This window comes from Coregonus clupeaformis, chromosome 1 (assembly GCF_020615455.1).
Source record: "Coregonus clupeaformis isolate EN_2021a chromosome 1, ASM2061545v1, whole genome shotgun sequence".
NCBI lineage: Eukaryota > Metazoa > Chordata > Actinopteri > Salmoniformes > Salmonidae > Coregonus > Coregonus clupeaformis.
In genome coordinates, this window is record NC_059192.1 from 25,747,128 (window position 1) to 25,770,624 (window position 23,497).

At 43.2% G+C, this 23,497-nt stretch overlaps 1 protein-coding gene across 1 annotated transcript in view; it reads right to left on the reverse strand.

Annotated features, from left to right (window-relative positions):
* Window positions 1-966: 966 nt before the first annotated feature.
* acsl5 (acyl-CoA synthetase long chain family member 5) overlaps window positions 967-23,497 on the reverse strand; it is a 35,806-nt gene continuing 13,275 nt past the window's right edge. The window contains exons 7-21 of the mRNA XM_041875528.2: window positions 23,059-23,237; window positions 22,190-22,222; window positions 21,962-22,013; window positions 21,805-21,878; window positions 16,022-16,099; window positions 15,549-15,683; window positions 15,020-15,154; window positions 14,694-14,789; window positions 13,715-13,787; window positions 13,303-13,391; window positions 12,304-12,420; window positions 3,082-3,225; window positions 2,858-2,959; window positions 2,327-2,398; window positions 967-1,285 (exon numbers count right to left, since the gene is read on the reverse strand). Of these exons, the coding sequence (XP_041731462.1) occupies window positions 1,148-1,285; window positions 2,327-2,398; window positions 2,858-2,959; window positions 3,082-3,225; window positions 12,304-12,420; window positions 13,303-13,391; window positions 13,715-13,787; window positions 14,694-14,789; window positions 15,020-15,154; window positions 15,549-15,683; window positions 16,022-16,099; window positions 21,805-21,878; window positions 21,962-22,013; window positions 22,190-22,222; window positions 23,059-23,237 (1,517 nt within the window). The 3' untranslated portion in view covers window positions 967-1,147. The remainder of the gene's footprint in view (window positions 1,286-2,326; window positions 2,399-2,857; window positions 2,960-3,081; window positions 3,226-12,303; window positions 12,421-13,302; window positions 13,392-13,714; window positions 13,788-14,693; window positions 14,790-15,019; window positions 15,155-15,548; window positions 15,684-16,021; window positions 16,100-21,804; window positions 21,879-21,961; window positions 22,014-22,189; window positions 22,223-23,058; window positions 23,238-23,497) is intronic.

Consider the following 23,497-nt stretch of genomic DNA (forward strand, 5'->3'; position numbering starts at 1 on the left):
GAAATGTGTCTGTATGCTCACAACCCAACCACCTGAGACACACATATACCCCGAGGGGCTGGAACCGATGAGCCAGCCTTAGTGCAGGGCCCTTGAAGCATTTCTACATCTGCGTTGGGCTCCCGAGTGGCATCTCTGTTGAGGCGTCACTACAGACCCCCTGGTTCGATTCCAGGCTGTATCACAACCAGCCGTGATTGGGAGTCCCATAGCGCGGCGCACAATTGGCCCAGCGTCGTCCGGGTTTGGCCGGTGTAGGCCGTCATTGTAAATAAGAATTTGTTCTTAACTGACTTGCCTAGTAAAATAAATAAAAATTGTTTGTGGTTTTAGGCTGGTTATCTGTATAATTGCTTAGTGACATCTGCTGATGTAAAAAGGGATTTATAAATACATTTTGGGGATAAGTGTCTTGCTCAAGGGCACATAGGCATCTAGGACGATGCCAGCAACCCTTTGGTTGCCAGCTTACTCTGCACCAGATTTTCCTGTCTGAGCTGGGATTCGAACCAGTAACCCTCCAGTTGCTGGTCTGCTTCTCTAACCACAAGCCAGTGGTCGAGATATTGTTGAACTGGTGACCTGGGCCCGTATTCTTAAAGTATCTCAGAGTAGGAGCGCTAGATGGGGTGCCAGGCTTTAGGAATACGGGCCCAGGTCACCACAATGGCATATCTGTTATCAATTCAATTTGCAGAGCTATTTATTATTGGTAAATGGCTAATTTCAGGACCCATAAAAATATAATTTGGTTTCTAGGAATTATATTTCTATGGGAGTACCACCTGCCCTTGAGGTGTATACAGTCACATCATTCTGGACTGAATATAAAAGTAATCATTTAATTCCATGGATTCAATGTGAATGTCATTGAGAAATTCTCATTCCTATCATATTATTTGATGTTACTTTTTCCACTTTTACAATATTTATCTGGTATTTATTAAATGATGTGGTAACAATGGGTACTCTGATAGTGGTGGTGCTTGCTTTAATGAATCCCAAAGAAACAAAAGTAATTACACATTTCCCATGTCATTTCTAACTACCGTAACATGTACAGTATTTATTTACTGAAAGGTCAACAGGAAGTGAAGCTGTTGCCCCTCGGGCCCTCCTTCATCCTCCTTCTGCCCCCTCAGACCAGTCACTGCATGCTATTATAGAGGCTGTCGATCTGCGGCTGGAAGAGCTTCTTGAGGTCGGCCCTCTTGGCCTTCAGCGTAGGAGTGAGAAGGCCATTCTCTACGGTGAACTGCTCTGGATGCATGTACAGGTCTTTCACCTGCAAAACACAGAGAAACAGAGCATTAGGGCACAATGGAAAACGTTTCAAAACATTTCGCAACAGATTCTTTAAGGTAGTCCCTCCCTGTTTCAAACAAATGTTCCTCCAATTGGTACCTGATGAACATGACCCATGTTGCTGGGTCATTCCCACCAGGCAAAAATGGCTTAGTCACTGTGCAAGAACTAAAATAATCCCTGTGTACAGTATTACTGCTCCAACAAGTGAATGTATTGATTACATGGAGACATACGTTTCGAGTTTGGGCCATGAGGGTTTTTGTCCTTTGTCCCTAGTCTCCTCTAGTCTAACCCTACTCTAGCCATAACTGTTTCTGCAACTGAGCTGGTCAACATACAATGTGGCTGTTTGCTTAAACATGTGTAACCAAGACTTCAAACAAAAATGGGCAACATAGTTTCATGGTTTGGCTATTCTCAAACCAAATTCACAATGACATCAATCATATTTGTCTGCCTTCGCTCAGTAGTGAAAATTCACCACCACCTTTAGCTAGTTCACACAGCAAGTTCACAGCATTGACTGTAGATTTTTTTTGAAATACTGAGAAAATCAGCTCAACACATTTAGGATTAACTGCAGTAAAGAGTATACAGTATGTTTGAAGTGACATGTCGAGTAAAATAAAATTAAGAAGGGAAGGGAGCTTCTGAGTTAATGACAAGACTGTCCTTCAGGGCCTGTATTCATAAAGTGTCTAAGAGTAGGAGTGCTTTTGCATTTTAGATCAGTGGTTCTCAAACCTCTCCTCTGGGACCCCTACACGTTTCACAATTTTGTTGTAGCTTTGAACTAGCTCACCTGATTCCGGTGTGCTAGCTCTGGAATATATCAAATACATGGAACGGCTGGGGGTCCCCGAGGAGAGATTTGAGAACCTCTGTTTTAGATCATAATGAAAAAGATTACATGGACGGGGGGACTGATCTTAGATCAGCACACCTACTCTGAGCTTTATGAATGCAGGCCCGTGTCTTAATGGGGATTGGTGAAATCATGTTAAATAGACACACTCACCTGTTCGAAAGACTTCAGCCCCGCTTCCCGGCCCAGCTTGACCAGGTCAGAGATAATGGCCTTTTTGATTGTCTGCCGCAGGAAAAAAGGAGAGGTCATACTCAGGTCATCAGTCAGTGGTACAGAAGCTATCCGCTTCAATCAGGAGTGCATTGTAAACATGGTCTTGTGAAGTACTTGTAATGTAGTAGCAGTTCTGTGTTCAGTGGTACCCAATGTATGGACAACCATTTATAAAATATATGTATGTCCTTTGTATCTGTGCAAATTTATGAAGAGTATTATAGACAATCACACTTTTGTTTGTTGAATGAATCCAGGGTCATGTTCATTAGGGCACGTAATGGACAGTGTTTTAAAACGTTTTGGAACAGAAAATGAAAATAAGTATTTCTTATTGATTATTATAGATAGTCCATCTCTGTTTCAGTCCATTTTCTTCCATTTTGTGGCTAAGTAATGAACACGACGCTGGTGTGTTCAAATATTCTGATAACGTTATTAGTGGAAAGGTTCTGATAGAGCACTCACTTGGCTTTTGCACAGCTCCTCATGAGAACCCTGGACTCCTAGTTTCTGGGCGAAACCTGGCAGGACCTCTGGGTCAGGAACCACAATGGCTACCAAGCTGGCCTACACACACACACACACACACACACATTCTGTCTAAGTATTGTATGCTTCTGAAATATGAGTGTGCTTGGTGTGTGTGCGTGCATGTGTGTATGTGTTTATGCTGTGTGTGTGTGTTGTACCTGAAGACTGTCTCCATGGACGAACACCTGGGCTACAGGTGCACTGCGGATGTACACGTTCTCTATCTTCTCCGGGGCAATGTACTCTCCCTGAGCCAGCTTGAAGATATTCTTCTTGCGGTCGACAATCTTCAGGACTCCACTCTGCCATCATTTTGATCATTAGTATTTTCAACAAGATATACGGTATTGATTGGGTAATGATGTAATCAATTTGTCAATAGGAAATCACCAAGGAACTAGATTGTATCTTGAGCAAAAGAGTATGTCATCATGATTGCACATATTATATTTTGAGCCTTAAAAACAAAATATTCCTAGAGGACAGGGGTAGTCCCCCTGTAGCACAGTTGGTAGAGCATGGCGCTTGCAAGGCCAGGGTTGTGGGTTTGTTTCCCACAGGGGGCCAGTATGAAAATATATGCACTCACTAACTGTAAGTCGCTATGGATAAGAGCGTCTGCTAAATTACTAAAATGTAAAAAATTGATATAAGTATAGAGAGAATGAGAAAAGAGAATTACTGAGTTATGTAAAAGTGTGTGTGCATATGTATGTGTGTTTACCAGAGGAGGCTGTTAGGAGGAGCAATAGGAGAAGGGACTCATTGTAATAGCTGTAATGGAATATATGCATTGGAGTCAAACATATGGAAACCACATGTTTGACTCCATTCCATTAATTCCAGTTATTACAATGAGCCTGTTCTCCTATAGCTCCTACCACCAGCATCACATGGTAAACGGACATACACTACCAGTCAAAAGATTGGACACATCGACTCATTCAAAGGTTTTTCTTTATTTTTACAATTTTTTGCATTGTAGAATAATAGTGAAGACATCAAAACTATGAAATAACACATATGGAGTCACGTAGTAACCAAAAAATATGTTATATTTGAGATTCTTCAAATAGCCACCCTTTGCCTTGATGACATCTTTGCACACTCTTGGCATTCTCTCAACCAGCTTCATTGGGTAGTCATCTGGAATGCATTTCAATTAACAGGTGTGCCTTGTTAAAAGTTAATTTGTGGAGATTCTTTCCTTCTTAATGTGTTTGAGCCAATCAGTTTTGTTGTGACAAGGTAGGTATACAGAAGATAGCCCTATTTGGTAAAAGACCAAGTCCATATTATGGCAAGAACAGCTCAAATAAGCAAAGAGAAACGACAGTCCATCATTACTTTAAGACATGAAGGTCAGTCAATACGGAACATTTCAAGAACTTTGAAAGTTTATTTTAAGTGCAGTCGCAAAAACCATAGGAATGGAAGACCACAGGAATGGAAGACCCAGAGTCTGCTGCAGAGGATAAATTCATTAAAGTTACCAGCCTCAGAAATTGCAGCCCAAATAAATGCTTCACAGAGTTCAATTCACAGACACATCTCAACATCAACTGTTCAGAGAGGACTGTGTGAATCAGGCCTTCATGGTCGAATTGCTGCAAAGAATCCACTACTAAAGGACACCAATAAGAAGAAGAGACCGGTGGAGCAATGGACATTAGACCGGTGGAAATGTGTCCTTTTGTCTGGAGTCCAAATTTGAGATTTTTGGTTCCAAATGCTGTGTCTTTCTGAGACGCGGTGTGGGTGAACGGATGATCTCCTCATGTGTAGTTCCCACCGTAAAGCATGGAGGAGGAGGTGTTATGGTTTGGGGTTGCTTTGCTTTGCTGGTGACACTGTCAGTGATTTAGAATTCAAGGCACACGTAACCAGCATGGCTACCACAGCATTCTGCAGCGATACGCCATCCCATCTGGTTTGGGCTTACTGGGACTATCATTTGTTTTTCAACAGGACAATGACCCAACACACCTCCAGGCTGTGTAAGGGCTATTTTACCAAGAAGGAGAGTGATGGAGTGCTGCATCAGATGACCTGGCCTCCACAATCCCCCGACCTCAACCCAATTGAGATGGTTTGGGATGAGTAGGATGGCAGAGTGAAGGAAAAGCAGCCAACAAGTGCTCAGCATATGTGGGAACTCCTTCAAGACTGTTGGAAAAGCATTCCAGGTGAAGCTGGTTGAGAGAATGCCAAGAGTGTGCAAAGCTGTCATCAAGTGGCTATTTGAAGAATCTCAAATATAACATATTTTGATTTGTTTAACACTTTTTGGTTACTACATGATTCCATATGTGTTATTTCTTAGTTTTGATGTCTTCACTATTATTCTACAATGTAGAAAATAGTAAATAATAAAGAAAAACCCTGGAATGAGTAGGTGAGTCCAAACTTTTGACTGGTACTGTACATATGCACGCACACACACACACACACACACACATATACACACACACAAACACACACACACACACACACACACGCTTGTGTAATTACTGAAACCTAAGAGCAAGCTTAGACTGGTCCATAATGGACATGCCATCTGTCTATGTTGAGAAAGAAAGGGTCCCCTGGAGAAATTAAAAAAGGGCCTACATAATGACAGAGCGAATCAATTAACTCAATTACCTTTATCTTGCTCTCCCCCCCTCTTGCTCTCCCCCCTTTCTCTCATTCACTCACTCACTCTCTCTCTCTCGCTCAATTACTCTCTCTCTCCCCCCTCTCCCCTCCTTTTCTCAGATAATGAACATCCCATGTTGAGGCTGGTGAAGCCACAGAGTGCAGAGGGAGAGATCATTAACTAGGCTGATGGCCTTCAGGGGTTAGGACAGGTCCAACCTCTGACATCTGTGACATCTGTGACACAGCCCTCACAGGTGAGTGGCATGCCTGTGTGAATTCATTTAATACCGACTCTGGACCTATGTCAAGTCATGCAGCATTCATGTGCTAACCAGAATTTGGAAACTCACTATCCAACTGGGAAACTGAGTCTCCCACTCGTATTTCCCACTTGGAAGCGTGGGAGTTATGACACGTTTGGGCGCTTTACATCAGTTTATTTGTGCCAAGTCTCAGAGTTTCCTTTCATTTCAATAGCACATGAATGCAGCATCATTCACAGTTCTATATGGGCCCGATTCTGACTTAGGAAATTAGCCTTTCTTATGCACACCTTTCCTACGCACTTCTCAGTAGTTGGTATTCAGACTTACCTTATGAAGGTGCATAACGGACTTTGCAGGAGTGGTTCCCTGGCGCGCGCTCAATTAATGTAATTCAACCACTGAAAACACTCCTACTTGCTGGCCAGCAGATTTTCTCATGGATTTTTCAATTCAGTACATTTGTCTTAAGCCATCCCTTTAAATATGCTGTAGTTTTTAGTTAGAATTTTGTTGACCATAGCGAGAGAATGGGTTCAGAATATTAGGGATCAATGAAAGAAAGCCATCTAAATATATGCATATTTGTCAGTTTCAGCACCAACTGGTAGATTTTAAAATACTCTGAAACTAATAAAGGAAAATATATTAAAATATATACATATACACTGCCATTCAAAAGTTTGGACACAACTACTCATTCAAGGGTTTTTCTTTATTTTTACAATTTGTTACATTATAGAATAATAGTGAAGACATCAAAACTATGAAATAACACATATGGAATCATGTACTAACCAAAAAAGTGTTAAGCAAATCAAAATATATTTTATATTTGAGATTCTTCAAATAGCCACCCTTTGCCTTGATGACAGCTTTGCACAATAGGAAGGGAGGAGCAAAATGGAGTCGTGGTCAGATTTGCCGAAAGGATGGCGGGGCCTTGTAGGCATCCCGAAAGTTGGAGTAGCAGTGGTCAAGTGTTTTTGCAGCGCTAGTACTACAGTCAATGTATTGATAGAACTTTGGCAGCCTTTTCCTCAAATTTGCTTTGTTAAAATCCCCAGCTACAATCAATGCAGCCTCAGGATATGTGGAGTGGCGCAGGAGGATGCACTCATCACGATGGCCATCCTCCTGGATAACCTCCTTTGGGAGCGTCGGCACTCCCGTCGCCTCTCTCCCTCCTTCGTTGACCGATCTGAGTTAGAGCCTGAACCCATGGTGGTAGGGGCCACACGCCTCCCCACGGCTGAGCAACGCCGTCGGAGACAGCTGGGGCTCTGTCCCTATTGTGGCCAGGAGGGACACCAGCTTCAACGGTGTCCGCTATGTACTAACCCGAGAGTCACTAGAGCAGAGGGACGGTCCAGTGATCATCCGTCTCCTGGGGTAGGTGTGAGTATTCCATCATCTTCACTCTCCAACAAACCCTTTTTAGTACCGATTTCACTAGCTGGCTGTCCCTCATGTGTTGTTTCCACAGCTCTAGTGGACTCCAGTGCCGCGGGGAATTTTATTGACCAGGCCCTTGCCTCCTCCCTGAACATAACATCATACCCGCTCTCCTTTCCGTTTCCGGTTCAAGGGCTGGATAACCGACCACTGGGATCTGGCACATTCACACACATCACAGCACCACTCACCGTCACCGTGGGACCCCTGCACCATCATCCAGGCACCCGTACACAAAGTCATCCTCACCCTCCCGTGGTTCCAATGCCACGACCCCATCATCTCCTGGCCGAGGATGGAGATTACGGCCTGGGCACCCTAATGCCGGAAGACCTGCTTTCCCTTACCATGTGGTTCCATGTCAGTTGAGAGTCCTGTGGTTGCCCTCCAGGCCGACATCCCAGAGGTTTACCGGGATCTCCGGGGAGATTTTCTCCAAGACTCGCGCTACCTGTCTCCCTCCTCATCGCCCCTGGGACTGTGCCAACAACCTGCTAACAGACTCTGCGCCTCCACACAGCCGCATCAACCCCCATGTCGGTGGCTGAAACCAAGGCTATGGAGGAGTACATCCAGGAGGCTCGCCAACAGGGTTTCATCCGCCCATCCACCTCCTCTGTGTCGACTCGTTTCTTCTTCATGGCCAAGAATGAGGGGGTCTTCGTCCGTGTATTTACTACAGAGGTCTGAATGCCATCACCACAAAGTACCGCTACCCCCTCTCGTTGGTGCCAGCCGCCATTGAACAGCTACGCGGGGCCCAGTTTTTCTACCAAGCTGGACCTGCGGAGTGCCTACAATTTGATCTGCATCCGGGAGGTAACCATCTGTAAGTCAAGGCGGAGAAGTGCCAGTTCCATCAGGTCACCGTCTCCTTCTTGGGATATCGGATCAGCCCACAGGGAGTGGTTATGGAGGAAAGGAAGGTAGATGCGGTCAGGTCATGGCCAGTCCCAACCATCATAAAGGGACTACAACGGTTTTTGGGGTTTGCCAACTTTTACTACCGCTTCATCAGGAACTTCAGCTCCATCACCTCTCCTCTCACCTCTCTCCTTGAAGGTGGTCCCCGTAAGTTGCAATGGAATCCTGCAGCTGATGAGGCCTTCCACCTGCTGAAGGGGCGTTTCACCTCCACCCCGTTGCTGAAACATCCAGACCCTACGCTGCCCTTCGTGGTGGAGGTGGATGCCTCAGAGGTGGGCGTGGAGGCCGTCCTGTCACAACGTCAAGGTAATCCACAAAACTGTATCCATGTGCATACTACTCTAGAAAAGAGTCCCCTGCAGAGAGGAACTATGACGTCGGTGATCGGGAGCTCTTGGTGGTGAAGTTGGCATTAGAGGAGTGGAGACAGTGGCTGGAGGGTGCCACGGACCCGTTTCTCATCCTCACCGACCATCGGAACTTGGAATATATACGGACAGCGAGGCGGCTGAACCCGCGCCAAGCAAGGTGGGCCCTTTTCTTTACTAGATTCAATTTCACCTTGTCATTCCACCCAGGTTCAAAGAACATCAAAGCCGATGCCCTGTCCCGTCTCCACGATTCAGGAGAGGTCCCTGTCCTGAGTGGGTCCATCATACCGCCCTCCCAAATCGTTGCTCCCGTACTCTGGGACATAGACGTGGACATCCGCAAGGCTCTGTAGAGGGAAATCCGCACCGGCTACCTGTCCTCCGGAGCGCACCTACATTCCCACGGCTTTTGAACTGGGTGCACACATCCCTTGCCGCTGGACACCCAGGTATCACCCGCACCACTCAATCCATCTCTGTTAAGTACTGGTGGCCCACTTTGGCGCAGGACGTTGCCTGCTACATCAACTCCTGCTCCGTATGTGCCCAAACCAAGTCTCCCCCGGAACGCTCCTGCAGGGAAACTCCTTCCCCTCCCCGTGCCTCAGCGACCTTGGACCCATCTGTCGATAGATTTTGTCACTGATCTTCCCCTGTCTGATGGTTTCCCCACTGTTATGGTTGTTGTGGACAGATTCTCAAAATCCTGCCGTTTTATCCCTCTCTCTAGTCTCCCTACCACTCTCCAGGTCACTTCTGGCACAATGGCCTTCCGGAGGATATCGTCTCCGATTGTGGCCCCAAATCACATCGCGTGTATGGAGGGCTTTCATGGAGATGCTGGGGGTCACGGTCAGCCTCACTTCCGGATACCAGCCTCAATCTAACTGGCAGGTGGAGAGGATGAACCAGGAGCTGGGAAGTTTCCTGAGGAGTCACTGCCAGGACCGGCAGGGGGAATGGGCCCGATTCCTTCCTTTGGCTGAATACGCCCAGAATTCATTGCGACACTCCTCCACCAGCCTGACTCCTTTCAGTGTGTTCTGGGTTATCAGCCGGCTCTTACTCCGTTGACTCCGAGCCAGACCGAAACTCCTGCGGTGGACGAGTGGTTCAGGCGCGCAGAAGAGGTATGGAACGATGCCCAGCGCGCCATCCGCTGTCAGAAAGAGCAGGCGGATCGCCACCGCAGTGAGGCTCCCGTGTTCCATCCTGGTGATTGTGTCTGACTCTCCACCAGGAACCTCCCACTCCGCCTGCCCTGTAAGAAGCTGAGTCCCCAGTTTGTGGGGCCATTCAAGGTCCTCCGGAAGGTCAACGAGGTAACATACAGAATACAACTCCCCATTAACTACCGGATCTCACCATCTTTTCATGTTTCCCTCCTCAGGCCGGTGGTTTCTGGTCCCCTGGCTAATGCCGTACCCCACGACACCCCTCTGCCTCCCTTGGACATTGAGGGGAGCCCCGCCTATACGTCAGATCACCCCTGGACTCCCGACGTTGTGGGGGTTGGCTCCAGTACCTGGTGGACTGGGAGAGGTATGGTCCAGAGGAGCGTGCTGTTTTCCAGTGGACGACATTCTAGATCCCAACATCATCCGAAAATTCCACCTTCGCCGTCTGGACCGGCCCGCTCCTCACCCTCGGGACCGTCCTCCTGGCCAGCGTCGTCCTGCGGCTGGAGCCATGCGTCGGGGGGTACTGTCACGTCTACTCCCGCTCCCCCTCTCTGGCGCGCGACGTCGCCAGTCTACTAACCACCGGTCCTGGCAACCCATCATTACACACACCTGGCAACCCTCATTACGCACACCTGCGCCCCATTATGAGGCACACCTGGACTCCATCACTACCCTGATTACTTCCCCTTTATCTAGCATTCCTTTGTTATCACCCACCAGGCACTATTGTTTATGTTTTCCATGTTAGACGCTTCCCTTGTTTTGTATCGTTCCATGTTCTTCATAATTCAATTCACTAACTGCACTTGCTTCCTGACTCCCTGCGTCTACATTACAAAGCCGTAACAGTTTGAACCCGATCCATGGCGCAATACTTGGCTGTGTCATCACACAGTTCCATGGTTAGTGCATGCAATAGATGCGGGTACAGCCTACTATTGTACAAAATCAGTATTCTTTTAATCTACCAATTGGTGCTGAAACGGAGACGAATATGCATATAATTAGATGGCTTTCTTTCATTGATCCCTAATATTCTGAACTTGTTCTCTCAGTATATTCTACTGAGTCTGTCAACTAAATTCTAACTAAAAGGTACAGCGTATTTAAAGGGATGGCTTAAGATAAATGTACTGAAATGAAAAATCCATGAGAAAATCTGTTGGCCAGAAAGTGGGAGGGTTGTCAGTGGTTGAATTACATTTATTCAGCGCACGCAAGGGAACCACGCCTGCAAAGCCCATTACGCACCTTCATAAGGTAAGTCTGAACACCAAGAAGTGCATAGGCAAGGTGCAGTTTTTCTTAAGTCGGAATCGGGACCAAAACGAATAGCAAGTGAATAGCACACTATTCTCATGCTTAAGTTCAAGGTTAGAATACTCATAGAGAGAAGTGCATAAAAGGGAAATTACAGTACGTTCCATTTACGCGCTTAACTCCCGTCGGAATTGGGCCCTATTGTCAGCCTGCAAAGCCAGTTGTCCTGCTTGCAAATTATAATGGCATAGTCTTGGGGTCTCATTTATAATGTTCTTACACACAGATTTGATTCTACAATTGTGTCTATTTCCATGTTGTGGTTTATAACCATTGAACTTGACATAAAAATTTGCATTTTTGTTCTATTTTTGTCAGCTTCCTGCTTCTCCTGTTTGTCTCCTGGCCTCTAGAGGTCAGCTGTGTTCCCCTCTGCCTTTGTTCTTCCTCATGTGTCCTCATTAGTTTGATCCAGGTCACCTGTGCCTTGTTTTCCCTTTAGTATTTTAGCTGTGTGTTTTCCCCTTGTTTCTCACTTGGTTATTGCGTCCTGACTATGTGTCTCCTGCTTTGTCCCACCGTGTCAGTCCTAGTAAGTTGTTCGAAGTTATCTTTAGTTTGTTTTTCTCCCCTCGTGGAGTTGTTTTGTTTTGCCTCCTGTTTTGGAACATTAAATCTACTTGCCTGGAGTATTGCCTTGGGTGTTTCATTTGGGTCCTACAACATCTCCTCTGTGGCTAAGGGGTAGTACCCCCAGCTCTACACATCTGAGACCGGAGTTCTAGCCCGGCTTGTGACAATTTTTAAATGCATTTAGACATTTTTGTAACTGAAATGTACTATATAAACTGTGTACATTTTATAAATCAAGACACTGTATGACCCTGTACAACTACTGCAATAAAATGACCCTGCTGATGATATGATGTAGACTCCAGTATAGAAATAGTGAAACCTTGAATCAGGTAATTAAATTCAGATCAATTACCTCCGGTAATGGTAATCAGCACTGCCCTTTGTCCTGCTTGTAATAATCGAATAGGTGGGTTTAGAAAGTATAACTATGCTTGCGGGTGATACACAACCCCAGTATTTCACCCCACTGATTGCTTGTCTGGCTTCGAATTGAATGAACAGGAGAGAGCTGGAAAACTATTCTATCCGGTCCTGATATTAAACTCCTCTACCACTGTCATGGAAATTGATGTCAGATTGATTCTATGCTTAGATAAATGCAGAAGGTTATTTCAAGGTTCAGTTTGTATTTATGAGAATCTCACCGGTAGCCATTTGCCAATGTCTCCAGTGTGTAGCCATCCATCTTTGTCCAGGGCCTCTGCTGTCTTCTCAGGGTCTTTCAGATAGCCTATGAACACGTTTTTACCTTTGATACAGACCTGAGAGAATAGAACAGTATGCATCAGTAAGGGAAATGTTCTCCTTGTGTTCTAAGTAGGGCCAGGGAGTTGTTCCGGACCATGTTACCTTACCAGGAAAAACTCCAGGTCCTAGTTCTAAGGTAGGCAAGCCATAGCAACCAATGTTAAGCTATGAGATAGTTTAATTTCTTTAAGTTAAAGCCGCAGAATGCAGAAATCACTCCACCATTGACTGGATGCTAAAATTCTAAAATGTTTGCATAATTTCATAATTTGTTTATGTGACAAAACAAGCAATGTATAGTGTAGAGAATCATTGTACCATCTAAACTGCTTTGAAATATATTTTCCATAACCAAAACTATCTTATCAGTTGTTTGAAGCTGGTGTACAAAACTGAAAGTAGAAAGAAGCAACATTTGAACTTAAGGACAGTAAGCAAAGACATAGTGCACATAGAACAGATCTACCGCTTTTCAGACTTGCTTTCATCGAGAAGGACAGATCTATAACTCACATGTCTATGTGAATTTGGTCGGGTCGCCCACAAAGCTACATATTGTGACTTTAAGCTAATTTTCTACAAATTAAAAAGTATGGGGAAATCGGGGAAAGACAGAGCCTTGGGGCGCCCTTCCATGTCCAACCCCCCCACCCCCATGCTTCTGAATGACCCCTAATGTAAACAATCTGTTTCCACTAGCATTGCTGCATTCTTCAAAAATGATAGCCAGATTAATCAGGACATTACTAAATAACTAGCCTACTTTTTTATGGTTTGAAGAAAACAACAACACCCCAGGGAAGTCGAGAAATAAGCTGTTAAAAGTCATTCAAATCTTAGAAAAATAGTAGTTTTTCCATACAATGCAGCATGGCTAGGTAGGGACAACCACTTACCTCCCCTTCACCGTTGGAAGCAAAGTAGTTCATCTCTTCAACATCAACCAGTTTCACAATGTTACAAGGTATAGGAGCTCCAACATGCCCTGAGGAAAGAAACCCTTGTTTTGTAATTTGGGTGAATATATAAGGTCCCTCCGCTCAAACCTGCTTCCCCAATGCATTTTGAGAAGGAAGTAAGAAGAAAGGATGCAAGTGTTCTCAACTTAAAGGGATAGTTCAACCAAATTACAAAATTACATTGCGGTTGGTAAAAGTGGCTAGGTAAACAAACACAAAGCATGGATTGCAGTCTCTCCTTGTCCATAGACTGCTTTTAGGGTAAGGAAACAAAAAACTTGACATTTGGGTGAACTATCCCTTTAATTTAGCATCCTCTGTGAGGTTGTAAATATTTGTAGTGACATACCAGAAGTGGCGTCTCCTGGCATGGTGAAGGAGCAGGCAGCAGTACATTCTGTTTGGCCGTACGCCTCAAAAATCTGGAGAACCAATCAGAACAGCGAGATCAGTAGGGTCAGTGTGAGCTGGTTGTCACAGCAACATGGACAGATCAATACATTTGCGGTAATCTCTGCTCTCCAAACAAAAGCACATGGCCTCAGTTGCTCAGTGCTATTACAAGATCCACAATGGCACAGGATTGGTTTAATTATATAATAATTACCATCTTATGGTCTTTACAGAAAATAAAATGAAAGTCGCACACTATTCTCTCCTTGCCAAAACGTTGGTGATATTGAAAGTTAATTTCAAGGTGTGCAACAGTGATTTTATTTTACATGTTTATCTTCAACTGTGATTTTATTTTACAAGTTTATCTTCGGTTGGTCAGGGTATGTTCTTTTTTCATTTACACCTTATAATACGGTCTTGTTATTATTCAAAGTGACCTACCTCAGCATGTTTCTTCAGTAGATATGACCCATATATGTAGGAATCAAACTTACAACTCAGGTATTGTAAACACCTTCCAGTGGCATATGTGTGATGTTTGAAGCATCCATTCAACTGCTTTCTAGGTATATTTGATATGAGTCATGACCTGTTTTGACAAGTTCTCCTTAATACAGTAATATAATCATTGACGGAGGTGTCTCACCAAAGAGTTATGGAAACACATACATCCTGTTCACACTGCACTTCAATCACAATCACAGAGCTTCATTGTCATCTAATTGGAATATTCTACTCCAAAAAGTGACTATTGGGTTTCAGTTAGCCCAGGGTTAACACATGCTTGTGTAAAAGGAGGGTAAGCTAGGGTAAAGGATAGACATGGGCCAAGAACATGCAGTGTGAAAAGCCCTTTTGAATGGTAGAATAAAATGAATGGGTAGACGGTAGATCTATGGTAGATAATAGATGGGTAGATGATGCTAATGTACCTGACACCCCAGAGATGCCCGGAGGAAGTTGAGAACGGAAGGAGAGATGGGCGCTGCTCCCGTCACCATCACTCGCACACGTCCCCCCAACGACTCCTACAGAGAACCGACACGACACGTTCTAGATTGTAGCGCATTCTGTACCATAACACCCTCCCAATTCACAGCCACTGTCTTGTGCAGTGTAACATGATTTTTCTCTTCTGTTGCCTTTTTAGGCACAGGAAACGGTTTATATGTAGCCTCCAAGGATTGTTGGCACAACATCGGCAATAGCATTGTTGACTTCCTTGAACACGATGACTCCTACTTGGAGAGTGCCATACCTGAACTTTGTGGAAGATGAGCTTGTCCCATATACTGTCTTTTCTGATGACACCCTCCTTAACTTCGGCAAGCTTTCTGTTAGTGGCAAAATTCAGAAGCCATTTTTTGAAGGGGGTTTGGGCTCCACTTTGGACCTATAGTAGAAAGAGAAAGGTTACTCATTTTGGTCTCATATAGATAGTCCTCTTTGGTAGTTTTGGTATTTTATTAGGATCCCCATTAGCTTATTCAAAAGCAGCAGCTACTCTTCCTAGGGTCCACAAAAAACATGAAACATGACATAATACAGAACATGAATAGACAAGAACAGCTCAAGGACAGAACTACATACATTTTGAATGGTCTATAGATGTTCAAACTGTCCATTGCAGCTATCAACTGTAACTCTGTAACTGTAACTTTGTAACTCTGTTGACATGCAACAATTTGCTGGGAGTTAGGTTTAGGTAAAGCGTTGAGATTAGCGGTGGGGTTAGTGTACAGTATGAGTGCACACTTCAGGAGAAGAACCGCAGATTAACAACTCACTTTGTCATATACGCGGTTCAGAAGTCGCGGCACCACGGGGAAGATGGTGGGCTGCAGGTTCTTCATGTCGTCTGGCAGTAGTTTAATGTCGCCTTGAAAGAATCCGACCCTGGCCCCAGCACCGTACATCACTGTCTGGGAGAGAACACAAGCACTTCTAGACTAGCACCCATCAGCCTCAATACTCAACTCAGAGAACTCTATGTCCTCTGCTCCCATTGGTGAAAAATGTAAGAGATACATGTCACTTGTCAATAGAAAACATATTTTTTGAAACAAGAAAGAAGAATTTGTTCCTCATTGACTTGCCTGGATAAATACTAAATAAATAAATAGTAAAAAGTAAATATTTGTCATAAAGTATTTGCCATGTATGCATGCTAAAGAGTCGTACTAGCTGGAGGTGCTCAAAGATAAGGTTGAGTTAATGTAAAAAAATTCAAGACTAGTTTGCAGTTAGACTGTGAACTCACCTGTACAACCCTCTCAAACATGTGTGCCAGAGGCAGGAAGGAGATGGACACATCCTGAGTACTAGGAACCACGGAAATCTGTGGGGGACACAAGTTGGTTCCGAAGGTTATGATTACTGACTACAAATGACTACAAATCTCGGCAACCCAGAACCAAATCACGTGTGAATGCTTGCCTCTTTTTTCACCTTTCACAAGAGACTACAATATTATAAGATCTCTCTCCTTCTCTTTTTCTCCCTCACACATATGCAACCCCACACACACGCAAGCACACACGCAAGCACACACGCACACACACACTCTTGCGCAGCTAACCTTGTGGGGACATACAATTTAGTCCCATTCAAAATCCTATTTTCCCTAACCCCTAACCCTAACTCGAACCCGTACCCTTACCCTAACCCTAAACCTAACCCTAACTCCTAACCCTAAAACGAACCCTATCTCCTAACCATAAACCTAATTCTAACCCTAATACTAATTCTAACCTTAACCCTAAACCCCCTAGAAATAGCATTTGACCTTGTGGGGACCAACAAAATGTCCCCAGTTGGTCAAATTGTTATTAGTTTACTATTCTTGTGGGAACTTCTGGTCCCCACAAGTATAGTTAAACACGTCCACACACACATGAGGATAAAATCACAGTGATCCTATTAAATTACTACAGTGAGCTCCAAAAGTATTGGGTCAGTGAATCTTTTACAGTGGGGAAAAAAAGTATTTAGTCAGCCACCAATTGTGCAAGTTCTCCCACTTAAAAAGATGAGAGAGGCCTGTAATTTTCATCATAGGTACACGTCAACTATGACAGACAAATTGAGGAAAAAAAATCCAGAAAATCACATTGTAGGATTTTTAATGAATTTATTTGCAGATTATGGTGGAAAATAAGTATTTGGTCACCTAAAAACAAGCAGATTTCTGGCTCTCACAGACCTGTAAATTCTTCTTTAAGAGGCTCCTCTGTCCTCCACTCGTTACCTGTATTAATGGCACCTGTTTGAACTTGTTATCAGTATAAAAGACACCTGTCCACAACCTCAAACAGTCACACTCCAAACCCCACTATGGCCAAGACCAAAGAGCTGTCAAAGGACACCAGAAACAAAATTGTAGACCTGCACCAGGCTGGGAAGACTGAATCTGCAATAGGTAAGCAGCTTGGTTTGAAGAAATCAACTGTGGGAGCAATTATTAGGAAATGGAAGACATAAAAGACCATTGATAATCTCCCTCGATCTGGGGCTCCACGCAAGATCTCACCCCGTGGGGTCAAAATGATCACAAGAACGGTGAGCAAAAATCCCAGAACCACACGGGGGGACCTACTGAATGACCGGCAGAGAGATGGGACCAAAGTAACAAAGCCTACCATCAGTAACACACTACGCCGTCAGGGACTCAAATCCTGCAGTGCCAGACGTGTCCCCCTGCTTAAGCCAGTACATGTCCAGGCCCGTCTGAAGTTTGCTAGAGTGCATTTGGATGATCCAGAAGAGGATTGGGAGAATGTCATATGGTCAGATTAAACCAAAATATAACTTTTTGGTAAAAACTCAACTCGTCGTGTTTGGAGGACAAAGAATGCTGAGTTGCATCCAAAGAACACCATACCTACTGTGAAGCATGGGGGTGGAAACATCATGCTTTGGGGCTGTTTTTTCTGCAAAGGGACCAGGACGACTGATCCGTGTAAAGGAAAGAATGAATGGGGCCATGTATCGTGAGATTTTGAGTGAAAACCTCCTTCCATCAGCAAGGGCATTGAAGATGAAACGTGGCTGGGTCTTTCAGCATGACAATGATCCCAAACACACCGCCCGGGCAACGAAGGAGTGGCTTCGTAAGAAGCATTTCAAGGTCCTGGAGTGGCCTAGCCAGTCTCCAGATCTCAACCCCATAGGAAATCTTTGGAGGGAGTTGAAAGTCCGTGTTGCCCAGCGACAGCCCCAAATCATCACTGCTCTAGAGGAGATCTGCATGGAGGAATGGGCCAAAATACCAGCAACAGTGTGTGAAAACCTTGTGAAGACTTACAGAAAACGTTTGAACTGTGTCATTGCCAACAAAGGGTATATAACAAAGTATTGAGAAACTTTTGTTATTGACCAAATACTTATTTTCCACCATAATTTGCAAATAAATTCATTAAAAATGATTTTTCTCATTTTGTCTGTCATAGTTGACGTGTACCTATGATGAAAATTACAGGCCTCTCTCATCTTTTTAAGTGGGAGAACTTGCACAATTGGTGGCTGACTAAATACTTTTTTTCCCCACTATAGTTTTTTTGTGCACAAATTGGTTTAAATCCCTGTTTGTGAGCATTTCTCCTTTGCCAAGATAATCCATCCACCTGACAGGTGTGGCATATCAAGAAGCTGATTAAACAGCAAGATCATTACACAGGTGCACCTTGTGCTGGGGACAATAAAAGGCCACTCTAAAATGTGCAGTTTTGTCACACAATGCCACAGATGTCTCAAGTTTTGAGGGAGCGTGCAATTGGCATGCTGACTGCAGGAATGTCCACCAGAGCTGTTGCCAGACAATTTAATGTTAATTTCTCTACCATAAGCTGCCTCAAATGTCGTTTTAGAGAATTTGCATTATGTCCAACTGGCCTCACAACCGCAGACCACGTTTAACCATGCCAGCCCAGGACCTCCACATCCGGCTTCTTCAACTGCGTGATCGTCTGAGACCAGACACCCTGACAGCTGATAAAACTGATGAGTATTTCTGTCTGTAATGAAGCCCTTTTGTGGGGAAAAACTCATTCTGATTGGCTGGGCCTGGCTCCCCTATGCCTTCCCAGGCCCACCCATGGCTGTGCCCCTGCCCAGTCATGTGAAATCTATAGATTAGGGCCTAATTAATTTATTACAGTTGACTGATTTCCTTATATGAACTGTAACTCAGTAAAATCTTTGAAATTGTTGCATTGCGTTTATATTTTTGTTCAGTATAACATTGTTTATTTTATTATTTTCCCCTAACCCTATCACCCCTCCCCTAATTGGAGTAAACTAATGGACAACAACATTTAGGCTTCTACTTCCAGCTCATACATACTATATACATTTTACGGACACAGTATATTTTACAATAGTTATCTTTTGTTTGTTTTTAGTCCCATGCTTCAGCTACCCTCAACCCCTCCCATCTATCTCTGAAGACCATCCAGTTTTGATTTCTATTTGTCATATATCTTTCAACTGTGCTGTTTCACAAAAGTTCTGAACCTATATACATTTTGCAGACACAGTATATTTTACATTAGTTATCTTGTTATTTTTAGTCCCACCCTTCACCTCTACTCAACCCCTCCCATCTCTCTCTAAACACCATCCCGTTTTGATTTCTATTTGCCATATATTTTTCAACTGTTCTGTGATGTTTCACAAACGTTCTGAACCTTTTCAATCACCCAGCAGTGCTATCTGCAGAGTTAGCTCCAGGTAAATGTTGCAATTCTTCTGCCATTCCTGAACCTGAGACCAAAAACAAGCTACATATGGACAGTACCAACATAAATGATCTAATAATTCTGTCACTTCACAGCAACATCTGCAGGGCTGGGATGGTTGTATCCCCCATATATATAACATTATATTTGTTGCAAGAATGTTTGAATCCGGCGTTGTTTTGTGTATCAGTTCATAAACCATGTGCCATAGAATCGGTACATCGAAAATCTCTTCCCAACTATTTTGCAATCTGTATGGCACAGCTGTCCATTTTTTGGTCGTTAAATGAAACTGGTATACTTTTTTATTTATCACAATTTTCTTTAACCAATTTTGGTTAATGCAGGGCAAGTTCCTTACTTTCTCCCAATATTTGTTGTAATATTTGTTCTGTCTTTTCTGATGGATTAAACTGAAATTGCAACAAACTTTATATGGTTTGTTTTTAAAATAGCAATATTTTGGAGATTATTTCATTTTAAAATATCCGAAAGTGAGAGGTTGTAATCTGAATAAAGGGAAAAAGGCCATTCTTGCATTCTTGAACATGGGGTGAGACATTCTTACTAATCTGCTAGAAAACCAGTTCAGATTTAAGTATAACTTTTGTATGACTGAAGCCTTTAGTGAAAAGTCTAATGCTTCAATATTTAATTATTTCTGCCCTCTGAATTAATATTCATTAAATAAATTGGCCCATTAAAATTTGTCTGGCTTGCCATTCCAAATAAAATGGAATATTTTTTGCTCAAATAATTTAAAAAACAAGTCGCTAGGTGTAGGCAAGGCCATAAGCAAATAGGTAAACTGGGATATGACTAAAGAGTCAGGGTGGTTTTTCCACAAATAGACAGGTATTTTCCTTTCCATGATAGCAAGATCTTATCTATTTTTGCTAACTTTCTATTAAAATGTATTGTATTGAGATCATTTATTTCTTTCGGTATATGAATAACGAGTATGTCCACTTCACCATCAGACCATTTTATTGGTAAACTACATGGTAATGTAGTCCTGAGTGGCGCAGTGGTCTAAGGCACTGCATCGCAGTGCTAACTGTGCCACTAGAGATCCTGGTTCGAATCCAGGCTCTGTCGCAGCCGGCCGCGACCAGGAGACTCATGGGCTGCGCACAATTGGCCCAGCGTCGTCCAGGGTAGGGGAGGGAATGGCCGGCAGGGATGTAGCTCAGTTGATAGAGCATGGCGTTTGATTTCCACGGGGGGCCAGTATAAAAAAAAACAAATGTATTCACTAACTGTAAGTCGCTCTGGATAAGAGCGTCTGCTAAATGACTAAAATGTAAAAATTTAAAATGTAATGTAAAAGTGATCCAATACCTTATATAGTACACTTATCATAATTTGGTTGTAATCCAGATAGGTTAGAACAAGTATCTAGATCCTCTATGAGGGTGTGGAGGGAACCAAATTGTGGATTTAAAAGAAAACATGAATCATCAGCATACAATGACAGCCTTGTTTGTAATCCCTGGATTTGTAGCCCGTTGACATTATTGCTGGATCTGATTTTAATAGCTAACATTTCGATGGCCATAATAAATAGATATGCCGATAGTGGACAACCTTGTTTTGAGTGAGAAAGTTACAGGCGCACAAATATCATACCCCCAAGACATGCTAACCTCTCACCATTACAATAACAGGGAAGGTTAGCATTTAGGGGGGGGGGTATGATATTTGTGCGTCTGTAACTTTCTCACTCATCATTATTAAGGATTCATTCAGGATTATCAGTAATCATGGTAGCATCCACATTAATGTAGACGTGTTTAGAAACATATTCTATTCTTATTTACAATAATAGTGACTCCAAAATGACACAATACATTGTTTACCATTCATTTCTATTGGGCACAAAATTATCTGAAACACAACCAAAACAAACAGCAAATGCATGCAACAAATGTGTAAAGTCACAAGCTTGATGTAGTCATTGTGTGCTATGAATATGGGACCAAATACTTAGCTTTGTACTACTTTAAGACACATATAAGTGAATTTGGGTCCCCTAAAATGGGATGTCTATGTGCAGAAAGTGATGTTATTTCTAAACGGTTCGCCCGATATGGATGAAAAGGCCCTCAAATTAAAGCTGATAGTCTGCACTTTAATCTCATAGTCATTGCATCATTTGAAATCCAGTGCTGGACTACTGTATATGTTATTGGATTACTATATGTGATTCTACATGTAAATCTATGGGTATGGTAACTTTCCTATAGGGTAAAACCTAGACCTAGGCAGAGTACTGTTTATGTGTCAGTTCCTGAGAGAGTATGCATACCTCAAAGGTTTTAATCACACCTGCTGCATCCGAGACCACATTTTCATGAGTCAGCATTGCTCCCTTAGGGTCACCTGAAACCAACAACTAATATTAGGAGGGTGTTCACATGATATACAAGAGACACACACACACAGTAAAGTACAGTATGGTCAACCTGTAGTTCCACTGGTGAAACATATGATGCTGAGGTCCTCCGGCTTTGGTGGCTGTAGGGGAAGCAGAAACACACATTTACCGTAGTATTTCTACATACAATTTTGCCAGAAAAAAACTATTTTGAAATCAAAAGCAGGTGGGGTTAATACAGCTGAATATTCCTTAGAACATTGTTTTAGACTGGATAATAAATATACAAGTAACATATTGTATGACTTTTACTTACAACTGGCTTGTGTAGATTGTCCTTCCCCAGAGCCTAAAAAATATTTTTGATTCAATTGATTTATCTAAAACGGTTTTTTGATAAATGTTTGAAAAGAGGACAGCATTTGCTCTACATTGGGCATGGCCACTGAAACACTATGGACTAGTACTTGCTTAACCACCCTAGAGCATTGTTTACCAATCCTCTTCTTGAGTACCAAGCCAGTTCCACTAATTTTATGCATTTCAACATTGTCTTACATTGCGCTGGTGTAAGACTGGCGTAAGACTATGGCATTTCAGTACAAGCACACTTGATTCATCTCATCAACTTATTACCATGCACTTCATTAGTTGAGGTGTGCTTTAACTGGAATTGGTCAAATAAGTGGAACTGAGTAGAGGGACTTCAGGAGAGATTTGCGAAACACTGCCCTAGAGAGTAGCGATTATCACAATAACTTTCTTGAACAATTACAGTTGGGACCTCATTAAGAAAATACAGGATTAGAGATAAGACAGCTTTAGTAGGCAATGTAAGTCTACTCCTGCAGTATTACCCCCCGAATGGTTGTTAGGATTTGGGAATGTAAAGTTGATCCTATCTATGATTAAGGTCAATTTGTTCTTGGAGCATGGGTAAAATACAGCTGAACTTATCATAGACCCTTGGGGAACCCCTCGGGAGCAATAGGCTTTGAACTGATGAAGACCCCAAGGGTCGAAAAGCTATTCCAATACAACTTGGAAGCATAGATTGCAGTGTGCAGTCTTTTTCTTTTTTTACTTAACAAATACTTTATTCTCCAGCACCTGCTCAAAGCCATTGAAAGTGTGTAAACGCTTATTTTCTTAGACATCCCTATATACTGTCATACAGTACAGTACCTCCACTTCCTGTAGGGACATGATGTCCACCCCACACTTTGCGCCCCGTACGGTCAGCTCAGTGTCAAAGGCATCCATGAGGATAATAGTTTTGAGGTCAGGCGTCTCTCCCTTCTCACAGTTTTCAAGCAGTGTCTCGGCTTTGTTCTGTTTGTCACACAGCACTGTGGAGATGTCCGCTGAAATCACAAACAATCAGTTGAAAATGTGGCGGCTGGAACATGTTCAAATTGATCAGAAATACAGTGTAGACATTGCTAATGTTGTAAATGGCTATTGTAGCTGTAGAAAAAGCCATATCAGACTGGCCAATAAACTCTGCCTAGAAGGTCAGCATCCCGGAGTCGCCTCTTCACTGTTGACGTTGAGACTGGTGTTTTGCGGGTACTATTTAATGAAGCTGCCAGTTGAGGACCTGTGAGGCGCCTGTTTCTCAAAC